Source organism: Carcharodon carcharias, chromosome 4 (genome assembly GCF_017639515.1).
Source record: "Carcharodon carcharias isolate sCarCar2 chromosome 4, sCarCar2.pri, whole genome shotgun sequence".
Classification (NCBI taxonomy): domain Eukaryota; kingdom Metazoa; phylum Chordata; class Chondrichthyes; order Lamniformes; family Lamnidae; genus Carcharodon; species Carcharodon carcharias.
The window spans coordinates 194,306,026-194,333,001 of record NC_054470.1 but is presented as its reverse complement, the minus strand read 5'-3'; the positions used below and the strand labels follow the sequence as shown (position 1 = coordinate 194,333,001).

Sequence of the window (26,976 nt, the reverse complement as noted above, 5' to 3'; positions counted from 1 at the left end):
ATTCTTTCTACCAAATTGCATCACTTCACACTCCTCTGTGTTAAATTTCACCTGCCATGTCTCTGTCCATTTTACCAGTTTGTCCATATCCTCCCAAAGCCCCTGGCTATCCTCCTCATTGCTTATTTGCTCTCTCATTCTTTGATGTTAACTCAAATGCAAGAACCAGTTCAACCTGGACTCAGGAAAGCGGGTAGCCTGATGTACAGCAGGATCTTGTTCTGTCAAGGTGAGGGACACAAGCACTGCAGACTTTTTATTCATTCACAGGATGTGGGCTTCACTGGCTGGGCCAGCATTTATTGCCCATCCCTAATTGCCCTTGAGAAGGTGGTGGTGAGCTGCCTTCTTGAACCGCTGCAGTCCCTGTGGTGTAGGTACACCCACAGTGCTGTTAGGGAGGGAGTTCCAGGATTTTGACCCAGCGACAGTGAAGGAACGGTGATATATTTCCAAGTCAGGATGGTGAATGGCTTGGAGGGGAACTTCCAGGTGGTGGTGTTCCCATCTATCTGCTGCCCTTGTCCTTCTAGATGGTAGTGGTTGTGGGTTTGGAAGGTGCTGTCAAAGGAGCCTTGGTGAATTCCTGCAGTGCATCTTGTAGATGGTACACACTGCTGCTACTGTGCGTCGGCGGTGGAGTGAATGTTGCAGTCTATCCGTCAACATAATGTAACACTTTGCTTCATATCTGGAGCTGGCCCATGGGAATGTTTATGGACCTGTCCGGACAACATGGGAATGTGATTGTTTATTCTGAGTTTCATGTCAGCTGCAAATTTTGAAATAATGCTCTGTACACCTTGGTCTAGGTTATTAATCGATGGCAAAAAGATCAACTATCCTATTACCAACACTGGGGAATGCCACTGTATCCTTCACTCTCATCAGAGAAACAACCATTCACCACTGCTCACTGCTTTCTGCCCCTTAACCAATTTGGTACCCAAGTCGACACCGTCTCTTTAAACCCATCGGCTTTAATTTTGCGAGGGCTGTGAGAGTGTCTTTAAAAGACACTCAGTGAGCACTGGATGTGAGATTAAAATTAATTTTTAAAACCAGAGTGAAAGAAAAACCCTTCACCCAACAATTTGAGAGCTGTTCAGAGTCCAGTTGATACTGTACCCTGAAGCAGACGTGTCAAGAGCAGTGATACTGAGCAACTGAGAGTGTTGGGGGACACAATTCCTTCATCTCACACAGCTTCTTAATGTAGCACGTGAACATATGTGTAAGCTGCAAGGAAAAAGATGCACTGGAGGGCGTGTTTGCCTGATTCCTTGGTATGTCTTCCAAGAAGCCCCGATCCATAGAATGTCGTGGAACATCTGCAGGTGGTGCATCTCAGTGCAAGTGAAGCCAACATTGACCTCAGGCACTAACTCCATCTTTCAAGGTTCAGTGGGTTTCCCTCTTTGTATAATCCAGGCAAGTGCCTGTGTCATTAGGGCCAAATCCCCAGGGGGAGGTGATGCAGTAGTGGTAATGTCACTGGATTAGTAACTCTAAAACACTGACTAATGATCTGGGGGTGCATGGGTTCAAATCCCACCATGGCAGCTGGTGGGAATTAAATTCCATTAATTAATAAATCTGGATTAATAAAGTCTTGGTAATGGTGACATGACAATTACCATTGATTGTTGCAAAATCCCATCAGGTTCACTAATGCCATCTAAGGTAGGGAACGTGCTGTCCTTCTCTGACCTGGCCTACGTATGATTCCAGACCCACAGCAATGTGGTTGACTCTTAACTGCCCTCTGAAATGGCCTAGCAAGCTACTCAATTCTAGGGCAATTAGAGATGGGCAATAAGTGCTGGCCTTGCCAGTGAAACCCACACCCCATAAAGGAATAAAGAAAATAAAAAGTTCCCCACCACATTGTTGCAGGGAGATTTGGGGAGGAGGCAGCACCATAGGAACAGGGGGAGATCATTCAGCCCCTTGAACACTCAAAATGAGAATATGGCTGATCTGTATCTCAACCCCATCCATCCACCTTGGCTCCATATCTATTTATACTCGAGAAAGATCTGTCAATCTCTGATTTAATTGACCTGGCTGCTGCAGTTTTGTATAAAGGATATATGGCACAGAAACAGGCCATTCGGCCCAGCCAGTCCATGCTGGTGTTTATGCTTCATCCAACCGCCTCCCATCTTTCCTCATTTAAATTCATCGCCGTAACCCGCTGTTCCCTTCTCCCTCTTTTGATTGTCTAGCTTCCCCCTGAAATGTATCCAGACTATTCCCTCTGAGCACTCCCTGTGAGAGTTCTAGATTCCACCACCTTTTACTTAAGAAGTGTCTAAATGGTCTGATTTTGAAGGCGATTTCTCTTTGGTCCTGGACTTTGCCTGCCTGTGAAAAATGTTTCTATTGACCCTCTCAATTCCTTTCAAGATCCTAAAAACCTCAATCAAATCACCCCTTAACCAGTTATTTACTAAAAAGAAAAGCCTAGTTTAACTAACCGATTCTCAGAATGTAACCCTTGCAGCCTCGTTAACCTCCTGGTAATGTAATGCTGCACTCTTTCCAAGGCCAAGGTCTCCTTTCTGAGGTGCAGTGCCCAGTATACAGTCTGGACAGTATTCAACATGTGCTCTAACCAGGGCTTTGTAGTGAAACCTCTTCCCCGTTGTATTCGAGAGGGAAAGGATTTACATTTCTATAGAGCCTTTTACAACCTCAGGATGTCCCAAAGCAGCTCACAACCAGTAACGTACTTTTTGAAGTATAGTCATTGTGCATCTGCAGATGGTACACACTGCTGCTACTGTGTGTCAGTGGTGGAGGGAGTGAATGTTTGTGGATGGGGTGCCAATCAAGTGGGCTGCTTTGTCCTGGACGGTGTCAAGATTGTTGAGTGTTGTGGGAGCTGCACTCATCCAGGCAAGTGGGGAGTATTCCATCACACTCCTGACTTGTGCCTTGTAAATGGTGGACAGGCTTTGGGGAGTCAGGAGGTAAGTTACTCATCACAGGATTCCCAGCCTCTGACTTGCTCTTGTAGCCACAGTATTTATATCAGAGAATCACAGACTCACACGGTGCAGAATATGCCCTTCGGCCCATCAAGTCTGCACCGACACGTGAGAAACACCTGACCTACCTCCCTAATCCCATTTACCAGCACTTGGTCCATAGCCTTGAATGTTATGATGTGCCAAGTGCTCATCCAGGTACTTTTTAAAGGATGTGAGGCAACCCGCCTCCACCACCCTCCCAGGCAGCGCATTCCAGACCGTCACCACCCTCTGGGTAAAAAAGTTTTTCCTCACATCCCCCCTAAACCTCCTGCCCCTCACCTTGAACTTATGACCCCTCGTGACTGACCTTTCAACTAAGGGGAACAGCTGCTCCCTGTCCACCCTGTCCATGCCCCTCAATCTTGTACACCTCGATCAGGTCACCCCTCAGTCTTCTCTGCTCCAACAAAAACAACCCAAGTCTATCCAACTTCTCTCCATAACTTAAATGTTTCATCCCAGGCAACATCCTGGTGAATCTCCTCTGCACCCCCTCCAGTGCAATCACATTCTTCCTATACTGTGGCGACCAGAACTGCACACAGTACTCCAGCTGTGGCCTCACCAAGGTTCTATACAACTCCAACATGACCTCCCTACTTTTGTAATCTATGCCTCGATTGATAAAGGTAAGTGTCCCATATGCCTTTTTCACCACCCCAGTAACATGCCCCTCTGCCTTCAGAGATCTATGGACACACACACCAAGATCCCTTTGTTCCTCAGAACTTCCTAGTTTCATGCCATTCATTAAATACTTCCTTGGCAAATTACTCCTTCCAAAGTGTATCACCTCACACTTTTCAGGGTTAAATTCCATCCGACACTTATCTGCCCATTTGACCATCCCGTCTATATCTTCCTGTAGCCCAAGACACTCAACCTCACTGTTAACCACCCGGCCAATCTTTGTGTCATCCGCAAACTTACTAATCCTACCCCCCACATAGTCATCTATGTCATTTATATAAATGATAAATAATAGGGGACCCAGCACAGATCCCTGTGGAACGCCACTGGACACTGGCTTCCAGTCACTAAAGCATCCTTCTGTCATCACCCTCTGTCTCCTACAACTAAGCCAATTTTGAATCCATCTTTTCAAATTACCCTATATCACTTGTGCATTTGCCTTCTTTATAAATCTCCCATTTGGGACCTTGTCAAAGGCTTTGCTGAAATCCATATAAACTACATCAACTGCACTACCCTCATCTACACACCTGGTCAACTCCTCAAAACATTCAATCACATTTGTTAGGCATGACCTCCCTCTGACAAAGCCATGCTGACTATCCCTGATCAAACCTTGTCTCTCCAAGTGGAGATAGATTCTCTCCTTCAAAATTTTCTCCAACAGTTTCCCTACCACTGACATGAGACTCACTGGCCTGTGGTTCCCTGGCTTATCTCTACAACCCTTCTTAAATAGCGGAACCACATTAGCTGCTCTCCAGTCCTCTGGCACCTCCCCTGTGGCCAGAGAGGAAGTACAAATTTAGGTCAGAGCCCCTGCAATCTCCTCCCTTGCCTCCCTCAGCAATCTGGGACACAAATCATCCAGACCTGGAGGTTTGTCCACTTTTAAGCCTGTCAACACCTCCAATACCTTGTCACTCCCTATATCAATTTGCTCAAGAACCTCGCAGTCTCTCTCCCTGAGTTCGATATCTTCATCCTCATTCTCTTGGGTGAAGACGGATGTGAAGTATTCGTTCAACACTTTAGTGATGTCCTCTGGCTCCACCCATAGATTGCCCCCTTGGTCCCTAATGGGCCCTACTCTTTCCCTGGTTATTCTCTTCCCATTGTTATACTTATAGAGTATCTTGGGATCTTCCCTACTTCTACCAGCCAGACCTTTCTCATATCCCCTCTTTGCTCTCCTAATTGCTTATAGGGCTAGTCCAGTTCAGTTTCTGGTCAATGGTAACTTCCAGGATGTTGATAGTGGGGAATTCAGCAAGGGTAATGCCATTGAATGTCAAGGGGCGATGACTGGATTCTCTCTTGTTGGAGATGGTCATTGCCTGGCACTTGTGTGGCACGATTGTTACTTGCCACTTGTCAGCCCAAGCCTGGATTTGGACATGGACAGCTTCAGCATCTGAAGAATCGTGAATGGTGCTGAACATCCCCACTTCTGATCTTATGATGGAAGGAAGGTCATTGATGAAGCAGCTGAAGATGGTTGGGCCGAGGACACTACCCTGAGGAACTCCTGCAGTGATGTCCTGGAGCTGAGATGACTGACCTCCAACAACCACAACCATCTTCCTTTGTGCTAGGTATGACTCCAACCAGCGGGAGAGTGTTTCCCCCTGATTCCCATTGACTCCAGTTTTGCTAGGGCTCCTTGATGGCACACTCTGTCAAATGCTGCCTTGATAACAGGGGCAGTCACTCTCACTTCACCTCAGGAGTTCAGCTCTTTTGTCCATGTTTGAACCAAAGCTATAATGAGGTCGGGAGCTGAGTGGCCCTGGCAGAACCCAAACTGGGCATCAGTGAGCAGGTTATTGCTAAGGAAGTGCCTCTTGATAGCACTGTTGATGACCCTTTCCATTACTTTACTGATGTTGGAGGGTAGACTGATGGGGTAATAATTGGTCGGGTTAGATTTGTCCTGCTTTTTGTGTACAGGACATACCTGGGCAATTTTCCACATAGCCGGGTAGATCTTAATTTCCTTGCTTTTGTATTCTGTGCAGCCATAAAACTAAGCATCCTGTATGGTTTATTAACCACTGTCTCAATGTGTCCTGCCACCTTTAATGTTTTGTGCACATACACCCCAGGTCTCTCTGCTCCTAGGCCCTCCTTAGAGTTGTGTCCTTGGTTTTATATTGCCTCTCCTTATTGTTCCTAGCAAAATTAGTGACTTCACAATTCTCTGTATTACTTTTCATCTGCCATTTGTCCTTCCATTCCACCAACCTGTCTGTGTCCTCTTGAAGTCTATCAGCAACCTCCTCACAGTTCACAATATTTTCAAGCTCCTTGTTATCTACAGATTTTGTCATTAAGCTTTGTGCATCTAAGACTAGATCATTAAGATAGGCCAAGAAAAGCAAGGGCCCTATGGTGACCCCATGGAGCCACAGTGCATACATAGAAACCATTGAATCACAGAATAGTTACAACACAGCAGGAGGCCATTTGGCCCATTGTGTCTGTGCTGGCTCTCAGTAAGAGCCATTCACCTAGTACCACTCCCCTGCTAAGTTTCATCTGCTACCTGTCTGCACATTCCACCAACTTGTCTATATCCTTTTGAAGTCTATCACTATCCTCTTCACAGTTCACAATGCTTCCAAGTTTTGTGTCAGCTACAAACTTTGAAATTGCACCCAGTACACCAAGGTTTAGGTCATTAATGTATGTAGGAAGAGCAAAGATCCTTCCACTGACCCCTGGGGAACTCCACCTGCCTCCACTTTGAAAAACAACCGTTCACCACTACTCTCTGTTTCCTGTCACTCAGCCAATTTCATATCCATAGAAACATAGACAAAGAATATAGGAGCAGGAGTAGGCCATTCGGCCCTTCGAGCCTGCTCCGCCATTCATTATGATTATGGCTGATCATCCAACTCAATAGCCTGCTCCCGCTTTCTCCCCATATCCTTTGATCCATTTCGCTCCAAGAGCTTTATCTAACTCCTTCTTGAAAACATACAATGTTTTGCTCTCAACTACTTTCTGTGGTAACGAATTCTACAGGCTCACCACTCTCTGGGTGATGAAATTTCTCCTCGTCTTAGTCCTAAATGGTCTACCCCGTATCCTCAGACTGTGACCCCTGGTTCTGGACTCTCCCAACATCTGGAACATCCTTCCTGCATCTACCCTGTCTAGATCTGTTAGAATTTTATAGGTTTCTATGAGATCCCTCCTCATTCTTCTGAACTCCAGCAAATATAATCCTAATCAACTCAATCTCTCCGCATATGTCAGTCCCGCCATCCCAGGAATCAGTCGGGTAAACCTTCGCTGCACTCCCTCTATAGCAAGTACATCCTTCCTCAGATAAGGAGACCAAAACTGTACACAATATTTCAGATGTGGTCTCACCAAGGTCCTGTATAATTGCAGCAAGACATCCCTCCTCCTGTACTCGAATCCTCTGGCTATGAAGGCCAACATACCATTTAACTTCTTTACCGCCTGCTGCACCTGCATGCTTACCTTCAGCGACTGATGTACAAGGGCACCCAGGTCTCATTGTACAATCCCATCTCTCAATTTATAGCCATTCAGATAATCTGCCTTCCTGTTTTTGCTACCAAAGTGGTTAACCTCACATTTATCCACATTATATTGCATCTGCCATGCATTTGGCCACTCACTCAGCTTGTTCAAATCACACTGAAGCATCTCTGCATCCTTCTCACAGCTCACCCTCCCACCCAGCTTTGTCTCATCTGCAAATTTGGAGAGATCACACTTAGTTCCCTCATCTAAATCATTAATATATATTGTGAATAGCTGGGGTCCCAGCACCGATCCCTGTGGTACCCCGCTAGTCACTGCCTGTCATTCGGAAAAAGACCCGTTTACTCCTACTCTTTGTTTCCTGTCTGCCAGCCAGTTTTCTATCCATCTCAATACACTACGCCTAATCCCTTGCACTTAATTTTACACGCCAATCTCTTATGTGGGACTTTGTTGAAAGCCTTCTGGAAGTCCAAATAAACCACATCCACTGGCTCCCCCTCATCAACTCTACTAGTTAAATCCTCGAAAAATTCCAGTAGATTTGTCAAGCATGATTTCCCTTTCATAAATCCATGTTGACTCTGTCCGTTTCTGCCACTGTTTTCCAAATGCTCAGCTGTTAAATCTTTTATAATGGACTCTAGAATTTTCCCCACTACCCACGTCAGGCTGACTGGTCTATAATTCCCTGTTTTCTCTCTACCTCCCTTTTTAAATAGTGGGGTTACATTAGCTACCTTCCAATCTGTAGGAAATGTTCCAGAGTCTATAGAATCTCGAAAGATGACCACCAAGACATCCATTATTTCTAGGACCACTTCCTTAAGCACTCTGGGATGTAGATTATCAGGCCCTGGGAATTTATCGGCCTTCAATCCCATCAATTTCCCCAACACCATTTCCCTATTAATATTGATTTCTTTCAGGTCCTCCCTCTCACTAAACCCTGTGTTCCCCAACATTTCTGGTATGTTATTTGTGTCCTCCTTTGTGAAGACAGAACCAAAGTATGTGTTTAGTTGGTCAGCCGTTTCTTTGTTCCCCATTATAAATTCCCCTGTTTCTGACTGTAAGGGACCTACATCTATCTTCACCAATCTTTTTCTCTTCACATACCTTTAGAAACTTTTACAGTCAGTTTTTATGTTCCCCGCAAGCTTACTCTCGTACTCTATTTTCCCCTCCTAATCAATCCCTTGGTCCTCCTTTGTTGAATTCTAAACTGCTCCCAATCCTCAGGTCTGTTGTTTTTTTCTGGCCAATTTGTATGTCTCTTCCTTGGATCTAATACTATCTCTAATTTCCCTTGTGAGCCATGGTTTGGCCAACAAATGCCTTCTGGAAGTTCATGTGCACCACATCAACAACACTACCCTCATAAACCCTCTCTGTTTTCTCATTAAAAACTCCAGCAAGTTAGTTGAACCTGATTTTCCCTTAACAAATCCGTGCTGGCATTCTTTAATTAAACCACTTCTGTCCAACTGACTGTTAATGTTGTCCCGAGGTTTTGTTTGTAAAAGCTTCCCCATCACCGATGTTAAACTGACTGGCCTGTCATTCTGGCTTTACACCCTTCTTTGAACAAGGTTGTGATATTTGCAATTCTCCTTTGAAATGCCTTCCTCTGATCCAGAGGGTCAGGGCTGCCTACTCTGCACCCTCTCCACTCAGTGCAGGTTTTCTTTCCCAGTAAATGGGAATTAAAGTACCTCGGGGCCTGAAACTAGCATGTTTCTTGCTGAGCTTGCACGCTTGGGATTAATATCCATCTCACTGAGTGCTTGGATTACGGGGGTTGCTAACAGGAGTGACCACTCCGCCTGTCCGATGGGTGTCCGTGGGTGAATCTGCCTGATGTTAGGGGAGGGGTAAGGTAATGGAGGGAAATCACCCCAGTTGATGCTGTAATGGATCGGACAGTGCAATCCTATGGAAGGCCAGACGAGATGAGCAGAATGGCCTCCCTCACCTGTAGATGCCTTTACATTTCCTCTGTGAACTTTACCCTTTGCTTGTCATGGTTTCTGTGTGGCTGTCACTCTGTGGGGTGAGCTCCCTGTGGGGTAAACAGCACCCTTAATGTCAGCCACATCCTGACCCTCTCTCTCTCTCTCTCTCTCTCTCCGCCTCTTCCAGGATAATGTGAACCTGCTGCTGACTGATGAGGAGATGTTTAGCCTGAAGGAAGTTTTCCGACAATGCAGAATTATCCCAGGTCAGTCCAAATATTGGCCATGCCCTCAGACCACCTCCCCCTGATCTCACTGAGGGGCTCTCCTCTTTTTTTCCAGGGCTTTGCTCAAAAATCATTTGGTATATGGTCACCCAGTCACTTTGTATTTTGACGAAAACAAGACCTGTATGGACAACAACACAGACTTGTGCATTTGGATTAGAATTCCATAGGATCTACACGATGGGAGGGCGGGTGGGCAGGCAATGGTATTGTCACTGGGCTAGAATTCTAGAAGACCTGGGGTAATACACTGGGGACCTGGGTTCGAATCCCACCACAGCAGATGGTGAAACTTGAATTCAATAAAAATCTGGAATTCAAAGCCTTGGAACCATAGTCGATTGTTGTAAAAACCCATCTGGTTCACGAATGTCCTTCAGGGAAGGAAATCTGCTGTCCTTACCTGGTCTGGCCTACATGTGACTCTGGACCCACAGCAATGTGGTTGACTCTTAAATGCCTCCTAACATGGGCAATAAATGCTGACCTAGCCAGCGACACCCACATCCCATGAACAAATGAAAAAAAAGGATTCAGGCTGTTTATCTAACTGGTGTTTATGCTTCACATGAGCTTCCTCCCATCCCTACTTGTCTCACCCTGTCAGCATATCCTTGATTTATCCAGATGTAACCAGACTATTCACCTCAACCACTGCCTGTGGCAGTGAGTTCCACATTCCCACCACTCTCTGGGTAAAGCTATTATTCCTGAATTCCCAATTGGATTTATCAGTGACTATCTTTATTTTTGGCCGCCACCCCTCACAAGTGGAAACATCTCTAATTGCTTCCTGATTTTTCACTCTTGAAAAGCTCGCTATAATTTGAAGATTATGCCCCTGGTTGATGATTTCCCCGCCCAGGGGGGTGAGATTCTCTGGTGTGTGAAGCCCCTGGGGAGGTGAAGAGAATAACTGAGCAGATAATGAGGGTTATGGCAGCACTCTAGGGATGCCAATGTAAAGTGATCTTGAGGCATTCTGTTATGGTAGCTAAGGAATTTTAGTTGAAAATTAAATTGCAAATAAAACTGGAATAAAAAGCTGGTATCAGCAATGGAGACTGAGAGTACTGAGTTATAAAAACCTGTCGGGGAGACCAATGTCCTTGAGGGAAGGAAACCTGCCGTCCATACCTGGTCTGGCCTACAGGTGGCTCCAGACCCACAACAATGATTCTTAACTGCCCTCTGAAATGGCTGAGCAAGCCACTCAGTTGTATTCATGTGGTAATTAGCACTACCTCCTTAAGGGTAATTAGGGGTGGGCTATAAATGCTGGTCTTGCAGCAAAGCCCACATTCCATGAATGAATAAAAAGTAATGCTCCTGTGTATATTATAAAGAGCAGCCCCGGTGTATAACATAGAGAATAGCAGTTTCTGTGTTCACTATAGGGAATAGCAACCCTGTGGGGATATTAGGGGAGAGTGGTCTCTGTGTATATTAGTGGGAAATGACAGCACCTGTGTATATTAAAGGGAATAGCAGTCCCTGTGTATATTATAGAGAATAGCGGCCCCTGTGTATATTATAGAGAATAGCAATCCCTGTGTATAGTATAGAGAATAGCAGACACTGTGTATATTAAAGGGAATAGCAGTCCCTGTGTATATTATAGAGAATAGCGGCCCCTGTGTATATTATAGAGAATAGCAGACACTGTGTATATTAAAGGGAATAGCAATCCCTTTGTATATTATAGAGAATAGCAGCCCCTGTGTATATTATAGGGAACAACAGCCCCTGTATATAATAAAGGGAATAACAGCCGTTGTGCATATTATAGAGAATAGCATTCCCTGTGTATATTACAGAGAATAGCAGTCCCTGTGTATATTATAGAGAATAGCAGTCCCTGTGTATATTAGAGAATAGCAGTCCCTGTGTATATTATAGGGAATAGCATTCCCTGTGTATATTAGAGAATAGCAGTCCCTGTGTATATTATAGAGAATACCAGTCATTGTGTATATTACAGAGATTAGCAGCACCTGTGTATATTATCAAAAATTGCAGTTCCTATGTATATAATAGAGAATAAGAGACCCTGTGTATATTATGGAGGGCTGGTGATGGTACTATTGCTGGACTAGTAATCCAGAAAGCCAGAGTAATGCTCTGGGGACCTGGGTTTGAATCCCAACACGGCAGATGGTGGAATTTGAATTCAATAAAAATCTGGAATTAAAAGTCTAATGATGACCATGAGACCATTGTCGATTGTTATAAAAACCCATCTGGTTCATTAATGTCCTTTCGGGAAATCTGCCAGCCTTAGCTGGTCTGGCCTACATGTGGCAATATGGTTGATTCTTAAATGCCCCTCAGTAGTTTCAAACTGCTACAAAGCTTCAAAAAAGGAATAAAACCGAACAGATCACTTGGCATCGACCGAGGCACCAGAAATGACAACGGCAAACAGTCGACCTCCTCACTAACATCTGGGAGCTAGTGCCAAAATTGGGAGAGTTGTCTCACAGGCTAGTCAAGCAACAGCCTGACATAGTCATCCTCACAGAATTATAATGTCCCAGACACCACCATCACCATCCAGCAGGACAGGCCCAGCAGAGGTGGCAGCACAGTGGTATACAGCCCAGAGGGAGTTGCCCTGGGAGTCCTCAATATCGACTCCTGACCCCATGAAGTCTCATGGCATCAGGTCAAACATGGGCAGGCATATTTCCTGCCGGTTACCATGTACCGTCCTCCCTCAGCTGGTGAATCAATGCTCCTCCATGTTGAACACCACTTGGAGGAAGCGCTGAGGGTGACAAGGGCACAGAATGTACTCTGGGTTGGGGACTTCGATGTCCATCACCAAGAGTGGCTCGGTAGCACCACTACTAACCGAGCTGGCTGAGTCCTAAAGGACATAGCTGCCAGACTGGATCTGTGTCAGGTGGTGAGGGAACCAACAAGACAGAAAAACATACTTGACCTCATCCTCACCAACCTGCCTTGCACAGATGCATCTGTCCATGACAGTATTGGTAGGAATGACCACTGCACAGTCATTGTGGAGATGAAGTCCCGTCTTCATACTGAGGATACCCTCCATCGTGTTGTCTGGCACTAACACTGTGCTAAATGGGATAGATTTCAAACAGATCTAGCAACTCAAGTCTGGGCATCCATGAGGCACTGGGGGCCATCAGCAGCAGCAGAATTGTACTCGAACACAATCTGTAACCTCATGGCCCAGCATATCTCTCACTCTACCATTACCATCAAGCCAGGGGATCAACCCTGGTTCAATGAAGAGTACAGGAGGGCATGCCAGGGAGCAGCACCAGACATACCTAAAAATGATGTGTCAATCTGGTGAAGCTATAACATAGGACTACTTGCGTGCCAAACAGCATAAGCAGCAAGTGACAGAGCTATGCGATCCCACGACCAAAGGATCAGATCTAAGCTCTGCAGTCCTGCCACATCCAGTCGTGAATGGTGGTGGACAATTAAACAATTCACTGGAGGATGAAGCTCCACAAATATCCCCATCATCAATGATGGAGGAGCCCAGCACATCAGTGCAAAAGATAAGGCTGAAGCATTTACTACAATCTTCAGCCAGAAGTGCCGAGTGGATGATCCATCTCAGCCTCCTCCGGAGGTCCCCAGCATCACACGTGCCAGTCTTCAGCCAATTCAATTCACTCCACGTGATATCAAGAAACGGCTGTAGACACTGGATACTGCAAAGGCTATGGGCGCTGACAACATTCCGGCAATAGTACTGAAGACTTGTGCTCCAGAATTTGCCGCACCCCTAGCCAAAGTGTTCCAGTACAACTACAAAACTGGCATCAACCCAGCTATGTGAAAAATTGCCCAGGTATGTCCTGTACACAAAAAGCAGGACATATCCAACCCAGCCAATTACTGCCCCATCAGTCTACTCTCAATCATCAGTGAAGTAATGGAAGGGATCATCAACAGTGCTATCAAGAGGCACTTTCTTAGCAATAACCTGCTCACTGATGCCCAGTTTGGATTCTGCAAGGGCCACTCAGCTCCTGACCTCATTACAGCCTTGGTTCAAACATGGACAAAAGAACTGAACTCCTGAAATGAGGTGAGAGTGACTGCCCTTGACATCAAGGTCGCATTTGACAGAGTGTGGCATCAAGGAGCCCTAGCAAAACTGGTGTCAACAGGAATCAGAGCGAAAACTCTCGAATGATTGGAGTCATACCTAGCACAAAGGAAGGTGGTTGTGGTTGTTGGAGGTCAGTCACCTCATCTCTAGGACATCACTGCAGGAGTTCCTCAGGGCAGTGTCCTCGGCCCAACCATCTTCAGCTGCTTCATCAATGACCTTCCTTCCATCATAAGGTCAGAAGTGGGGATGTTCACTGATGATTGCACAATGTTCAGCATCATTCATGACTCCTCAGATATTGAAATTGTCCTTGTCCAAATGCAGCAAGACCCAGACAATATCCAGGCTTGGGCTGACAAATGGCAAGTAACATTCGCACCACACAAGTGCCGGGCAATGCCAATCTCCAACAAGAGAAAATCAAACCATCATCCCTTGACATTCAATGGCATTACCATCACTGAATTCCCCACTATCAACATCCTGGGGGTTACCATTGACCAGAAACTGAACTGGACTACCATATAAATACTGGGCTACAAGAGCAGGTCAGAGGTTAGGATTCCTGTGGCGAGTAACTCACCTCCTGACTCCCCAAAGCCTGTCCACCATCTACAAGGCACAAATCAGGAGTGTGATGGAATACTCCCCACTTGCCTGGATGAGTGCAGCTCCCACAACACTCAAGAAGCTTGACACCATCCAGGACAAAGCAGCCCGCTTGATTGGCACCACATCCACAAACGTTCACTCCCTCCACCACCGATGTACAGTAGCAGCAGTGTGTACCATCTACAAGATGTACTGCAGGAACTCACCAGGGCTCCTTAGACAGCACCTTCCAAACTCATGACCATTACCATCTAGAAGGACAAGGGTAGCAAAGACATGGGAACATCACCACCCTGAAGTTCCCCTCCAAGTCACTCACCATCCGGACTTGGAAATATATCGCCATTCCTTCACTGTCGCTGGGTCAAAATCGTGGAGCTCCCTCCCTAACAGCACGGTGGGTGCACCTATACTTCAGGGACTGCAGCGGTTCAAGAAGGCAGCTCACCACCACCTTCTCAAGGGCAATTAGGGATGGGCAATAAATGCTGGTCCAGCCAGCAAAGCCCACATCCTGTGATTAAATTTTAAAAAGGAGCCCCGTTATATATTATAGGGAATAGCGGCCACTCTATATTTTAGCAAATAGCAGACCCTGTGTATTGTGTAGAGAATAACAGCCCCTGTGTATATTATAGACAATAGCAGTCCCGGTGTACAATATAGAGAATAGCAGTCCCTGTGTTTATTATAGAGAATAGCAGCCCCTGTGTGTATTATAGAGAATAGCAGTCCCTGTGTATATTATAGAGAATAGGAGACCCTGTGTGTATTATAGAGAATAGCAGCCCCTGTGTGTATGATAGGGAATAGCAGCCCCTGTGTGTATTATAGAGAATAGCAGTCCCTGTGTGTATTATAGAGTATAGGAGACGCTGTGTAAATTATAGAGAATAGGAGCCCCTGTGCATATTATAGAATATAGCAGGCCCTGTGTATATTATAGTGAATAGCAGTCCCTGTGTATATTATAGAGAGTAGCAGACCCAGTGTATATCATAGAGAATAGCAGCTCTGAGTATATTACAGAGAATAGGAGCCCCTGTGTATATTATAGAGAATCACAGCCCCTGTATATATTATAGAGAATAGCAGCTCTGAGTATATTATAGAGAACAGCAGGGCATGTGTGTATTATAGAGAAGAGCAGCCCATGAGTATAGTATAGAGAATAGCATCTCCGAGTATATGACAGAGAATAGCAGTCCCTGTGTATATTATAGAGAATAGCAGCCCCTGTGTGTATTATAGAGAATAGCAGCCCCTGTGTGTATTATAGAGAACAGCAGCTCTGAGTATATTACAGAGAATAGCAGCCCCTGTGTATCTTATAAAGAATAGTAGCCCCTATATATATTATAGAAAACAGCAGCCCCTGTGTATAATTTGGAGAATAGCAGCCCCGGAGTATATTATAGAGATAGAAGCACCTGATTATATTGTAGAGAATAGAAGCCCCTAAGTATATTAAAGAAAATAGCAGCCCCTAATTATATTATACAGAATAGCAGTCCCTGTGTATATTACAGAGAATCGCAGTCCCAGTGTATATTATAAAGAATAGCAGTCCCTGTGTATATTATAGAGTATAGCAGACTCTGTGTATATGATAGAGAATAGCAGACCCAGTGTATATTATAGAGAACAGCAGTCCCTGTGTATATTATAGAGAATAGCAGTCCCTGTGTATATTATAGAGTATAGCAGACCCTGTGTGTATGATAGGGAATAGCAGACCCTGTGTATATTATAGAGAATAGCAGTCCCTGTGTGTATTATAGAGAATAGCAGACCCTAATTATATTATACAGAATAGCAGTCCCTGTGTATATTATAGAGAATCGCAGTCCCAGTGTATATTATAGAGTATAGCAGCCCCTGTCTGTATTATAGAGAATGGCAGTCCCTGCGTTTATTATAGAGAATAGCAGTCCCTGAGTATCTTATAGAGAATTGCAGTCCCTGTGTATATTATAGAGAATAGGAGACGCTGTGTAAATTATAGAGAATAGGAGCCCCTGTGCATATTATAGAATATAGCAGGCCCTGTGTATATTATAGTGAATAGCAGTCCCTGTGTATATTATAGAGAATAGGAGACGCTGTGTAAATTATAGAGAATAGGAGCCCCTGTGCATATTATAGAATATAGCAGGCCCTGTGTATATTATAGTGAATAGCAGTCCCTGTGTATATTATAGAGAGTAGCAGACCCAGTGTATATCATAGAGAATAGCAGCTCTGAGTATATTACAGAGAATAGGAGCCCCTGTGTATATTATAGAGAATCACAGCCCCTGTATATATTATAGAGAATAGCAGCTCTGAGTATATTATAGAGAACAGCAGGGCATGTGTGTATTATAGAGAAGAGCAGCCCCTGAGTATAGTATAGAGAATAGCATCTCCGAGTATATGACAGAGAATAGCAGCCCCTGTGTGTATTATAGAGTATAGCAGCTCTGAGTATATTATAGAGAATAGCAGCCCCTGTGTGTATTATAGAGAATAGCAGCCCCTGTGTGTATTATAGAGAACAGCAGCTCTGAGTATATTACAGAGAATAGCAGCCCCTGTGTATCTTATAAAGAATAGTAGCCCCTATATATATTATAGAAAACAGCAGCCCCTGTGTATAATTTGGAGAATAGCAGCCCCGGAGTATATTATAGAGATAGAAGCACCTGATTATATTGTAGAGAATAGAAGCCCCTAAGTATATTAAAGAGAATAGCAGCCCCTAATTATATTATACAGAATAGCAGTCCCTGTGTATATTACAGAGAATCGCAGTCCCAGTGTATATTATAAAGAATAGCAGTCCCTGTGTATATTATAGAGTATAGCAGACTCTGTGTATATGATAGAGAATAGCAGACCCAGTGTATATTATAGAGAACAGCAGTCCCTGTGTATATTATAGAGAATAGCAGTCCCTGTGTATACTATAGAGTATAGCAGACCCTGTGTGTATGATAGGGAATAGCAGACCCTGTGTATATTATAGAGAATAGCAGTCCCTGTGTGTATTATAGAGAATAGCAGACCCTAATTATATTATACAGAATAGCAGTCCCTGTGTATATTATAGAGAATCGCAGTCCCAGTGTATATTATAGAGTATAGCAGCCCCTGTCTGTATTATAGAGAATGGCAGTCCCTGCGTTTATTATAGAGAATAGCAGTCCCTGAGTATCTTATAGAGAATTGCAGTCCCTGTGTATATTATAGAGAATAGTAACCCCTGTGAATACTTTAGAGAACAGCAACCCCTGTTTATTTTATAGAGAAAAGCAGCTTCTGTTGTATATTATAGAGAATAACAGTTCCTGTGCACATTAGAGAGAACAAGAGCTCCTGTGTATATTGTAGAGAATATAGCTCCTGTGTATATTTTTGGGAATAGCAGCTGCCGATATATTAAAGGGAACAGCGGACCATGTGTATATTATGGGGAATAGAAGTCACACTGTATTTTATCGGAAGTAGCAGCTCTTATCTATGTTTTAGCAAATAGCAGCCCCTGTGTACATTATAGAGAATAGCAAACCCTAAGTATATTATAGAGAATCACAACCCCTAAGTATATTATACAGAATAGCAGCCCCTGTATATATTATAGAGAGTAGCAATTCCTAAGTATATTATAGAGAAAAGCAGCACCTAAGTACATTATAGAGAATAGCAGCCCCTAAGAATTCAATAGAGAATAGGAGCCCCTGTGTATATTATAGACAATAGCAACGCCTGTGTATATTATAGAGAATAGCAGTCCCTGAGCATATTATAGAGAATAGCAACCCCTAAGTACATTATAGAGAATAGCAGCTCTGAGTATATTACAGGGAATAGCAGCCCATGTGTATATTATAGAGAATAGCAGTCCCTGTGTATATTATAGAGAATAGCAGCTCTGAGTATATTACAGAGAATAGCAGCCCTTGTGTATCTTATAGAGAATAGCAGCCCCTAATTATATTATACAGAATAGCAGTCCCTGTGTATATCATAGAGAATAGCACCCCTAAGTACATTATAGAGAATAGAAATCCCTAAGTATATTATAGGGAATAGCAGCCCCTGTGTCTATTATAGAGAAGAGCAGCCCCTGAGCATATTATAAAGAATAGCATCTCTGAGGATCTTACAGAGAATAGCAGCCCCTGTGTATATTATAGAAAACAGCAGCCGCTGTGTGTGTTATAGAGAATAGGAGCCCCAGAGAATATTGTAGAGGATAGCAGCCCCTGATTGTATTGTAGAGAATAGAAGCCCCTAAGTATATTAAAGAGAATAGTAGCCCCTAATTATATTATACAGAATAGCAGTCCCTGTGTATATTATAGAGAATCGCAGTCCCAGTGTTTATTATAGAGAATAGCTGCCCCTAAATATATTATAGAGAATAGCAGTCCCTGTGTATATTATAGAGAATCGCAGTCCCAGTGTTTATTATAGAGAATAGTAGCCCCTAATTATATTATACAGAATAGCAGTCCCTGTGTATATTATAGAGAATCACAGTCCCTGTGTTTATTATAAAGAATAACAGTCCCTGTGTATATTATAGAGAGTAGCAGCCCCTGTGTGTATTATAGAGAATCGCAGTCCCTGTGTTTATTATAGTGAATAGCAGTCCCTGTGTATATTATAGAGAGTAGCAGCCCCTGTGTGTATTATAGAGAATCGCAGTCCCTGTGTTTATTATAGTGAATAACAGTCCCTGTGTATATTATAGAGAGTAGCAGCCCCTCTGTGTATTATAGAGAATAGCAGTCCCTGTGTATATTATAGAGAATAGGAGACGCTGTGTAAATTATAGAGAATAGGAGCCCCTGTGCATATTATAGAATATAGCAGGCCCTGTGTATATTATAGAGAATAGCAGTCCCTGTGTATATTATAGAGAGTAGCAGACCCAGTGTATATCATAGAGAATAGCAGCTCTGAGTATATTACAGAGAATAGGAGCCCCTGTGTATATTATAGAGAATCACAGCCCCTGTATATATTATAGAGAATAGCAGCTCTGAGTATATTACAGAGAATAGGAGCCCCTGTGTATATTATAGAGAATCACAGCCCCTGTATATATTATAGAGAATAGCAGCTCTGAGTGTATTATAGAGAACAGCAGGGCATGTGTGTATTATAGAGAAGAGCAGCCCCTGAGTATAGTATAGAGAATAGCATCTCCGAGTATATGACAGAGAATAGCAGCCCCTGTGTATATTATAGAGAATAGCAGCCCCTGTGTATATTATAGAGAATAGCAGCCCCTGTGTGTATTATAGAGAACAGCAGCTCTGAGTATATTGCAGAGAATAGCAGCCCCTGTGTATCTTATAAAGAATAGCAGCCCCTCTGTGTATTATAGAGAATAGCAGCCCCTGTGTGTATTATAGAGAATAGCAGCTCCTGTATGTATTATAGAGAATAGCAGCTCCTGTGTGTATTATAGAGAATAGCAGCTCTGAGTATATTACAGAGAATAGCAGCCCCTGTGTATCTTATAAAGAATAGAAGCCCCTGTGTGTATTATAGAGAATAGTAGCCCCTGTGTATAATTTGGAGAATAGCAGCCCCAGAGTATATTATAGAGATAGAAGCCCCTGATTATATTGTAGAGAATAGAAGCCCCTAAGTATATTAAAGAGAATAGCAGCCCCTAATTATATTATACAGAATAGCAGTCCCTGTGTATATTATAGAGAATCGCAGTCCCAGTGTATATTATAGAGAATAGCAGACCCTGTGTGTATTATAGAGTATAGCAGACCCTGTGTGTATGATAGGGAATAGCAGCCCCTGTGTATATTATAGAGAATAGGAGTCCCTGTGTATATTATAGAGAATAGCAGTCCCTGTGTGTATTATACAGAATAGCAGCCCCTGTATATTATAGAGAATAGCAGTCCCTGTGTATATTATAGAGAATAGCAGCCCCTGTGTATATTATAGAGAAAAACAGCCCCTGTATATATGATAGAGAATCGCAGCCCCTGTGTATATTATAGAGAATAGCAGCCCCTGAGTATATTATAGAGAATAGCAGCTCTGAGAATATTACAGAGATTAGCAACCGCTGTGTATCTTATAGAGAATAGTAGCCCCTATATATATTATAGAAAACAGCAGCCCCTGTGTGTGTTATAGAGAATTGCAGCCCTGGAGTATATTATAAAGGATAGCAGCCCCTGATTATATTGTAGAGAATAGAAACACCTAAGTATGTTAAAGACAATAGCAGCCCCTAATTATATTATACAGAATAGCAGTCCCTGTGTATATTATAGAGAATAGCAGTCCCTGTGTATATTATAGAGAATCGCAGTCCCTGTGTATATTATAGAGAATAGCAGCCCCTGTGTGTATTATACAGAATAGCATCTCCAAGTATATGACAGAGAATAGCAGCCCCTGTGTGTATTATAGAGAATAGCAGCCCCTGTGTATTTTTAAAGAATAGCAGCCCCTATATATATTATAGAAAACAGCAGCCCCTGTTTATAATTTGGAGAATAGCAGCCCCGGAGTATATTATAGAGTTAGAAGCCCCTGATTATATTGTGGAGAATAGTAGCCTCTAAATATATTAAAGAGAATAGCAGCCCCTAATTATATTTTAGAGAATAGCAGACCCTGTGTATATTACAGAGAATCGCAGTCCCAGTGTATATTATAGAGAATAGCAGTCCCTATGTATATTATAGAGTAGAGCAGACTCTGTGTATATGATAGAGAATAGCAGACCCTGTGTATATTATAGAGAATAGTAGTCCCTGTGTATATTATAGAGTATAGCAGCCCCTGTGTGTATGATAGAGAATAGCAGCCCCTGTGTATATTATAGAGAATAGCAGACCCTGTGTATATGATAGAGTATAGCAATCCCTGTGTATATTATAGAGAATAGCAGCCCCTGTGTGTATTATAGAGAATAGCAGTCCCTGTGTATAATTTGGAGAATAGCAGCCCCGGAGTATATTATAGAGATAGAAGCCCCTGATTATATTGTAGAGAATAGAAGCCCCTAAGTATATTAAAGAGAATAGCAGCCCCTAATTATATTATACAGAATAGCAGTCCCTGTGTATATTATAGAGAATCGCAGTCCCAGTGTATATTATAGAGAATAGCAGACCCTGTGTGTATGATAGGGAATAGCAGCCCCTGTGTGTATTATAGAGAATAGCAGTCCCTGTGTGTATTATAGAGTATAGCAGACCCTGTGTGTATGATAGGGGATAGCAGCCCCTGTGTAGATTATAGAGAATAGGAGTCCCTGTCTGTATTATAGAGAATAGCAGTCCCTGTGTGTATTATACAGAATAGCAGCCCCTGTGTATATTATACAGAATAGCAGTCCCTGTGTATATTATAGAGAATCGCAGTCCCAGTGTATATTATAGAGAATAGCAGACCCTGTGTGTATTATAGAGTATAGCAGACCCTGTGTGTATGATAGGGAATAGCAGCCCCTGTGTATATTATAGAGAATAGGAGTCCCTGTGTATATTATAGAGAATAGCAGTCCCTGTGTGTATTATAGAGAATAGCAGCCCCTGTGTATATTATAGAGAATAGCAGTCCCTGTGTATATTATAGAGAATAGCAGCCCCTGTGTATATTATAGAGAAAAGCAGCCCCTGTATATATGATAGAGAATCGCAGCCCCTGTGTATATTATAGAGAATAGCAGCCCCTGAGTATATTATAGAGAATAGCAGCTCTGAGAATATTACAGAGATTAGCAACCGCTGTGTATCTTATAGAGAATAGTAGCCCCTATATATATTATAGAAAACAGCAGCCCCTGTGTGTGTTATAGAGAATTGCAGCCCTGGAGTATATTGTAGAGGATAGCAGCCCCTGATTATATTGTAGAGAATAGAAACACCTAAGTATGTTAAAGACAATAGCAGCCCCTAATTATATTATACAGAATAGCAGTCCCTGTGTATATTATAGAGAATAGCAGTCCCTGTGTATATTATAGAGAATCGCAGTCCCTGTGTATATTATAGAGAATAGCAGCCCCTGTGTGTATTATACAGAATAGCATCTCCAAGTATATGACAGAGAATAGCAGCCCCTGTGTGTATTATAGAGAATAGCAGCCCCTGTGTATCTTTTAAAGAATAGCAGCCCCTATATATATTATAGAAAACAGCAGCCCCTGTTAATAATTTGGAGAATAGCAGCCCCGGAGTATATTATAGAGTTAGAAGCCCCTGATTATATTGTGGAGAATAGTAGCCTCTAAATATATTAAAGAGAATAGCAGCCCCTAATTATATTTTAGAGAATAGCAGACCCTGTGTATATTACAGAGAATCGCAGTCCCAGTGTATATTATAGAGAATAGCAGTCCCTACGTATATTATAGAGTAGAGCAGACTCTGTGTATATGATAGAGAATAGCAGACCCTGTGTATATTATAGAGAATAGCAGACCCTGTGTATATGATAGAGTATAGCAATCCCTGTGTATATTATAGAGAATAGCAGCCCCTGTGTGTATTATAGAGAATAGCAGTCCCTGTGTATAATTTGGAGAATAGCAGCCCCGGAGTATATTATAGAGATAGAAGCCCCTGATTATATTGTAGAGAATAGAAGCCCCTAAGTATATTAAAGAGAATAGCAGCCCCTAATTATATTATACAGAATAGCAGTCCCTGTGTATATTATAGAGAATCGCAGTCCCAGTGTATATTATAGAGAATAGCAGACCCTGTGTGTATGATAGGGAATAGCAGCCCCTGTGTGTATTATAGAGAATAGCAGTCCCTGTGTGTATTATAGAGTATAGCAGACCCTGTGTGTATGATAGGGGATAGCAGCCCCTGTGTAGATTATAGAGAATAGGAGTCCCTGTCTGTATTATAGAGAATAGCAGTCCCTGTGTGTATTATACAGAATAGCAGCCCCTGTGTATATTATACAGAATAGCAGTCCCTGTGTATATTATAGAGAATCGCAGTCCCAGTGTATATTATAGAGAATAGCAGACCCTGTGTGTATTATAGAGTATAGCAGACCCTGTGTGTATGATAGGGAATAGCAGCCCCTGTGTATATTATAGAGAATAGGAGTCCCTGTGTATATTATAGAGAATAGCAGTCCCTGTGTGTATTATAGAGAATAGCAGCCCCTGTGTATATTATAGAGAATAGCAGTCCCTGTGTATATTATAGAGAATAGCAGCCCCTGTGTATATTATAGAGAAAAGCAGCCCCTGTATATATGATAGAGAATCGCAGCCCCTGTGTATATTATAGAGAATAGCAGCCCCTGAGTATATTATAGAGAATAGCAGCTCTGAGAATATTACAGAGATTAGCAACCGCTGTGTATCTTATAGAGAATAGTAGCCCCTATATATATTATAGAAAACAGCAGCCCCTGTGTGTGTTATAGAGAATTGCAGCCCTGGAGTATATTATAAAGGATAGCAGCCCCTGATTATATTGTAGAGAATAGAAACACCTAAGTATGTTAAAGACAATAGCAGCCCCTAATTATATTATACAGAATAGCAGTCCCTGTGTATATTATAGAGAATAGCAGTCCCTGTGTATATTATAGAGAATCGCAGTCCCTGTGTATATTATAGAGAATAGCAGCCCCTGTGTGTATTATACAGAATAGCATCTCCAAGTATATGACAGAGAATAGCAGCCCCTGTGTGTATTATAGAGAATAGCAGCCCCTGTGTATCTTTTAAAGAATAGCAGCCCCTATATATATTATAGAAAACAGCAGCCCCTGTTAATAATTTGGAGAATAGCAGCCCCGGAGTATATTATAGAGTTAGAAGCCCCTGATTATATTGTGGAGAATAGTAGCCTCTAAATATATTAAAGAGAATAGCAGCCCCTAATTATATTTTAGAGAATAGCAGACCCTGTGTATATTACAGAGAATCGCAGTCCCAGTGTATATTATAGAGAATAGCAGTCCCTACGTATATTATAGAGTAGAGCAGACTCTGTGTATATGATAGAGAATAGCAGACCCTGTGTATATTATAGAGAATAGCAGACCCTGTGTATATGATAGAGTATAGCAATCCCTGTGTATATTATAGAGAATAGCAGCCCCTGTGTGTATTATAGAGAATAGCAGTCCCTGTGTATAATTTGGAGAATAGCAGTCCCGGAGTATATTATAGAGATAGAAGCCCCTGATTATATTGTAGAGAATAGAAGCCCCTAAGTATATTAAAGAGAATAGCAGCCCCTAATTATATTATACAGAATAGCAGTCCCTGTGTATATTATAGAGAATCGCAGTCCCAGTGTATATTATAGAGAATAGCAGACCCTGTGTGTATGATAGGGAATAGCAGCCCCTGTGTGTATTATAGAGAATAGCAGTCCCTGTGTGTATTATAGAGTATAGCAGACCCTGTGTGTATGATAGGGGATAGCAGCCCCTGTGTAGATTATAGAGAATAGGAGTCCCTGTCTGTATTATAGAGAATAGCAGTCCCTGTGTGTATTATACAGAATAGCAGCCCCTGTGTATATTATAGAGAATAGCAGCCCCTAAGTATACTATAGAGAATAGGAGTCCCTGTGTATATGAAAGAGTACAGCAGACCCTGTGTGTATGATAGGGAATAGCAGCCCCTGTGTATATTATAGAGAATAGGAGTCCCTGTGTATATTATAGAGAATAGCAGTCCCTGTGTGTATTATAGAGAATAGCAGCTCCTGTGTGTATTATAGAGAATAGCAGCTCTGAGTATATTACAGAGAATAGCAGCCCCTGTGTATCTTATAAAGAATAGAAGCCCCTGTGTGTATTATAGAGAATAGTAGCCCCTGTGTATAATTTGGAGAATAGCAGCCCCAGAGTATATTATAGAGATAGAAGCCCCTGATTATATTGTAGAGAATAGAAGCCCCTAAGTATATTAAAGAGAATAGCAGCCCCTAATTATATTATACAGAATAGCAGTCCCTGTGTATATTATAGAGAATCGCAGTCCCAGTGTATATTATAGAGAATAGCAGACCCTGTGTGTATGATAGGGAATAGCAGCCCCTGTGTGTATTATAGAGAATGGCAGTCCCTGTGTGTATTATAGAGTATAGCAGACCCTGTGTGTATGATAGGGGATAGCAGCCCCTGTGTAGATTATAGAGAATAGGAGTCCCTGTCTGTATTATAGAGAATAGCAGCCCCTGTGTGTATTATACAGAATAGCATCTCCAAGTATATGACAGAGAATAGCAGCCCCTGTGTGTATTATAGAGAATAGCAGCCCCTGTGTATCTTTTAAAGAATAGCAGCCCCTATATATATTATAGAAAACAGCAGCCCCTGTTAATAATTTGGAGAATAGCAGCCCCGGAGTATATTATAGAGTTAGAAGCCCCTGATTATATTGTGGAGAATAGTAGCCTCTAAATATATTAAAGAGAATAGCAGCCCCTAATTATATTTTAGAGAATAGCAGACCCTGTGTATATTACAGAGAATCGCAGTCCCAGTGTATATTATAGAGAATAGCAGTCCCTACGTATATTATAGAGTATAGCAGACTCTGTGTATATGATAGAGAATAGCAGACCCTGTGTATATTATAGAGAATAGCAGACCCTGTGTATATGATAGAGTATAGCAATCCCTGTGTATATTATAGAGAATAGCAGCCCCTGTGTGTATTATAGAGAATAGCAGTCCCTGTGTATAATTTGGAGAATAGCAGCCCCGGAGTATATTATAGAGATAGAAGCCCCTGATTATATTGTAGAGAATAGAAGCCCCTAAGTATATTAAAGAGAATAGCAGCCCCTAATTATATTATACAGAATAGCAGTCCCTGTGTATATTATAGAGAATCGCAGTCCCAGTGTATATTATAGAGAATAGCAGACCCTGTGTGTATGATAGGGAATAGCAGCCCCTGTGTGTATTATAGAGAATAGCAGTCCCTGTGTGTATTATAGAGTATAGCAGACCCTGTGTGTATGATAGGGGATAGCAGCCCCTGTGTAGATTATAGAGAATAGGAGTCCCTGTCTGTATTATAGAGAATAGCAGTCCCTGTGTGTATTATACAGAATAGCAGCCCCTGTGTATATTATACAGAATAGCAGTCCCTGTGTATATTATAGAGAATCGCAGTCCCAGTGTATATTATAGAGAATAGCAGACCCTGTGTGTATTATAGAGTATAGCAGACCCTGTGTGTATGATAGGGAATAGCAGCCCCTGTGTATATTATAGAGAATAGGAGTCCCTGTGTATATTATAGAGAATAGCAGTCCCTGTGTGTATTATAGAGAATAGCAGCCCCTGTGTATATTATAGAGAATAGCAGTCCCTGTGTATATTATAGAGAATAGCAGCCCCTGTGTATATTATAGAGAAAAGCAGCCCCTGTATATATGATAGAGAATCGCAGCCCCTGTGTATATTATAGAGAATAGCAGCCCCTGAGTATATTATAGAGAATAGCAGCTCTGAGAATATTACAGAGATTAGCAACCGCTGTGTATCTTATAGAGAATAGTAGCCCCTATATATATTATAGAAAACAGCAGCCCCTGTGTGTGTTATAGAGAATTGCAGCCCTGGAGTATATTATAAAGGATAGCAGCCCCTGATTATATTGTAGAGAATAGAAACACCTAAGTATGTTAAAGACAATAGCAGCCCCTAATTATATTATATAGAATAGCAGTCCCTGTGTATATTATAGAGAATAGCAGTCCCTGTGTATATTATAGAGAATCGCAGTCCCT

General features: G+C 42.4%; 1 protein-coding gene across 1 annotated transcript in view; it reads left to right on the top strand.

Annotated features, from left to right (window-relative positions):
- The window catches only part of phf24 (PHD finger protein 24), a 124,830-nt gene that overhangs the window by 48,193 nt on the left and 49,661 nt on the right, over positions 1–26,976 (top strand). The window contains exon 3 of the mRNA XM_041185366.1: positions 9,396–9,474. Within this exon, the coding sequence (XP_041041300.1) occupies positions 9,396–9,474 (79 nt within the window). The remainder of the gene's footprint in view (positions 1–9,395; positions 9,475–26,976) is intronic.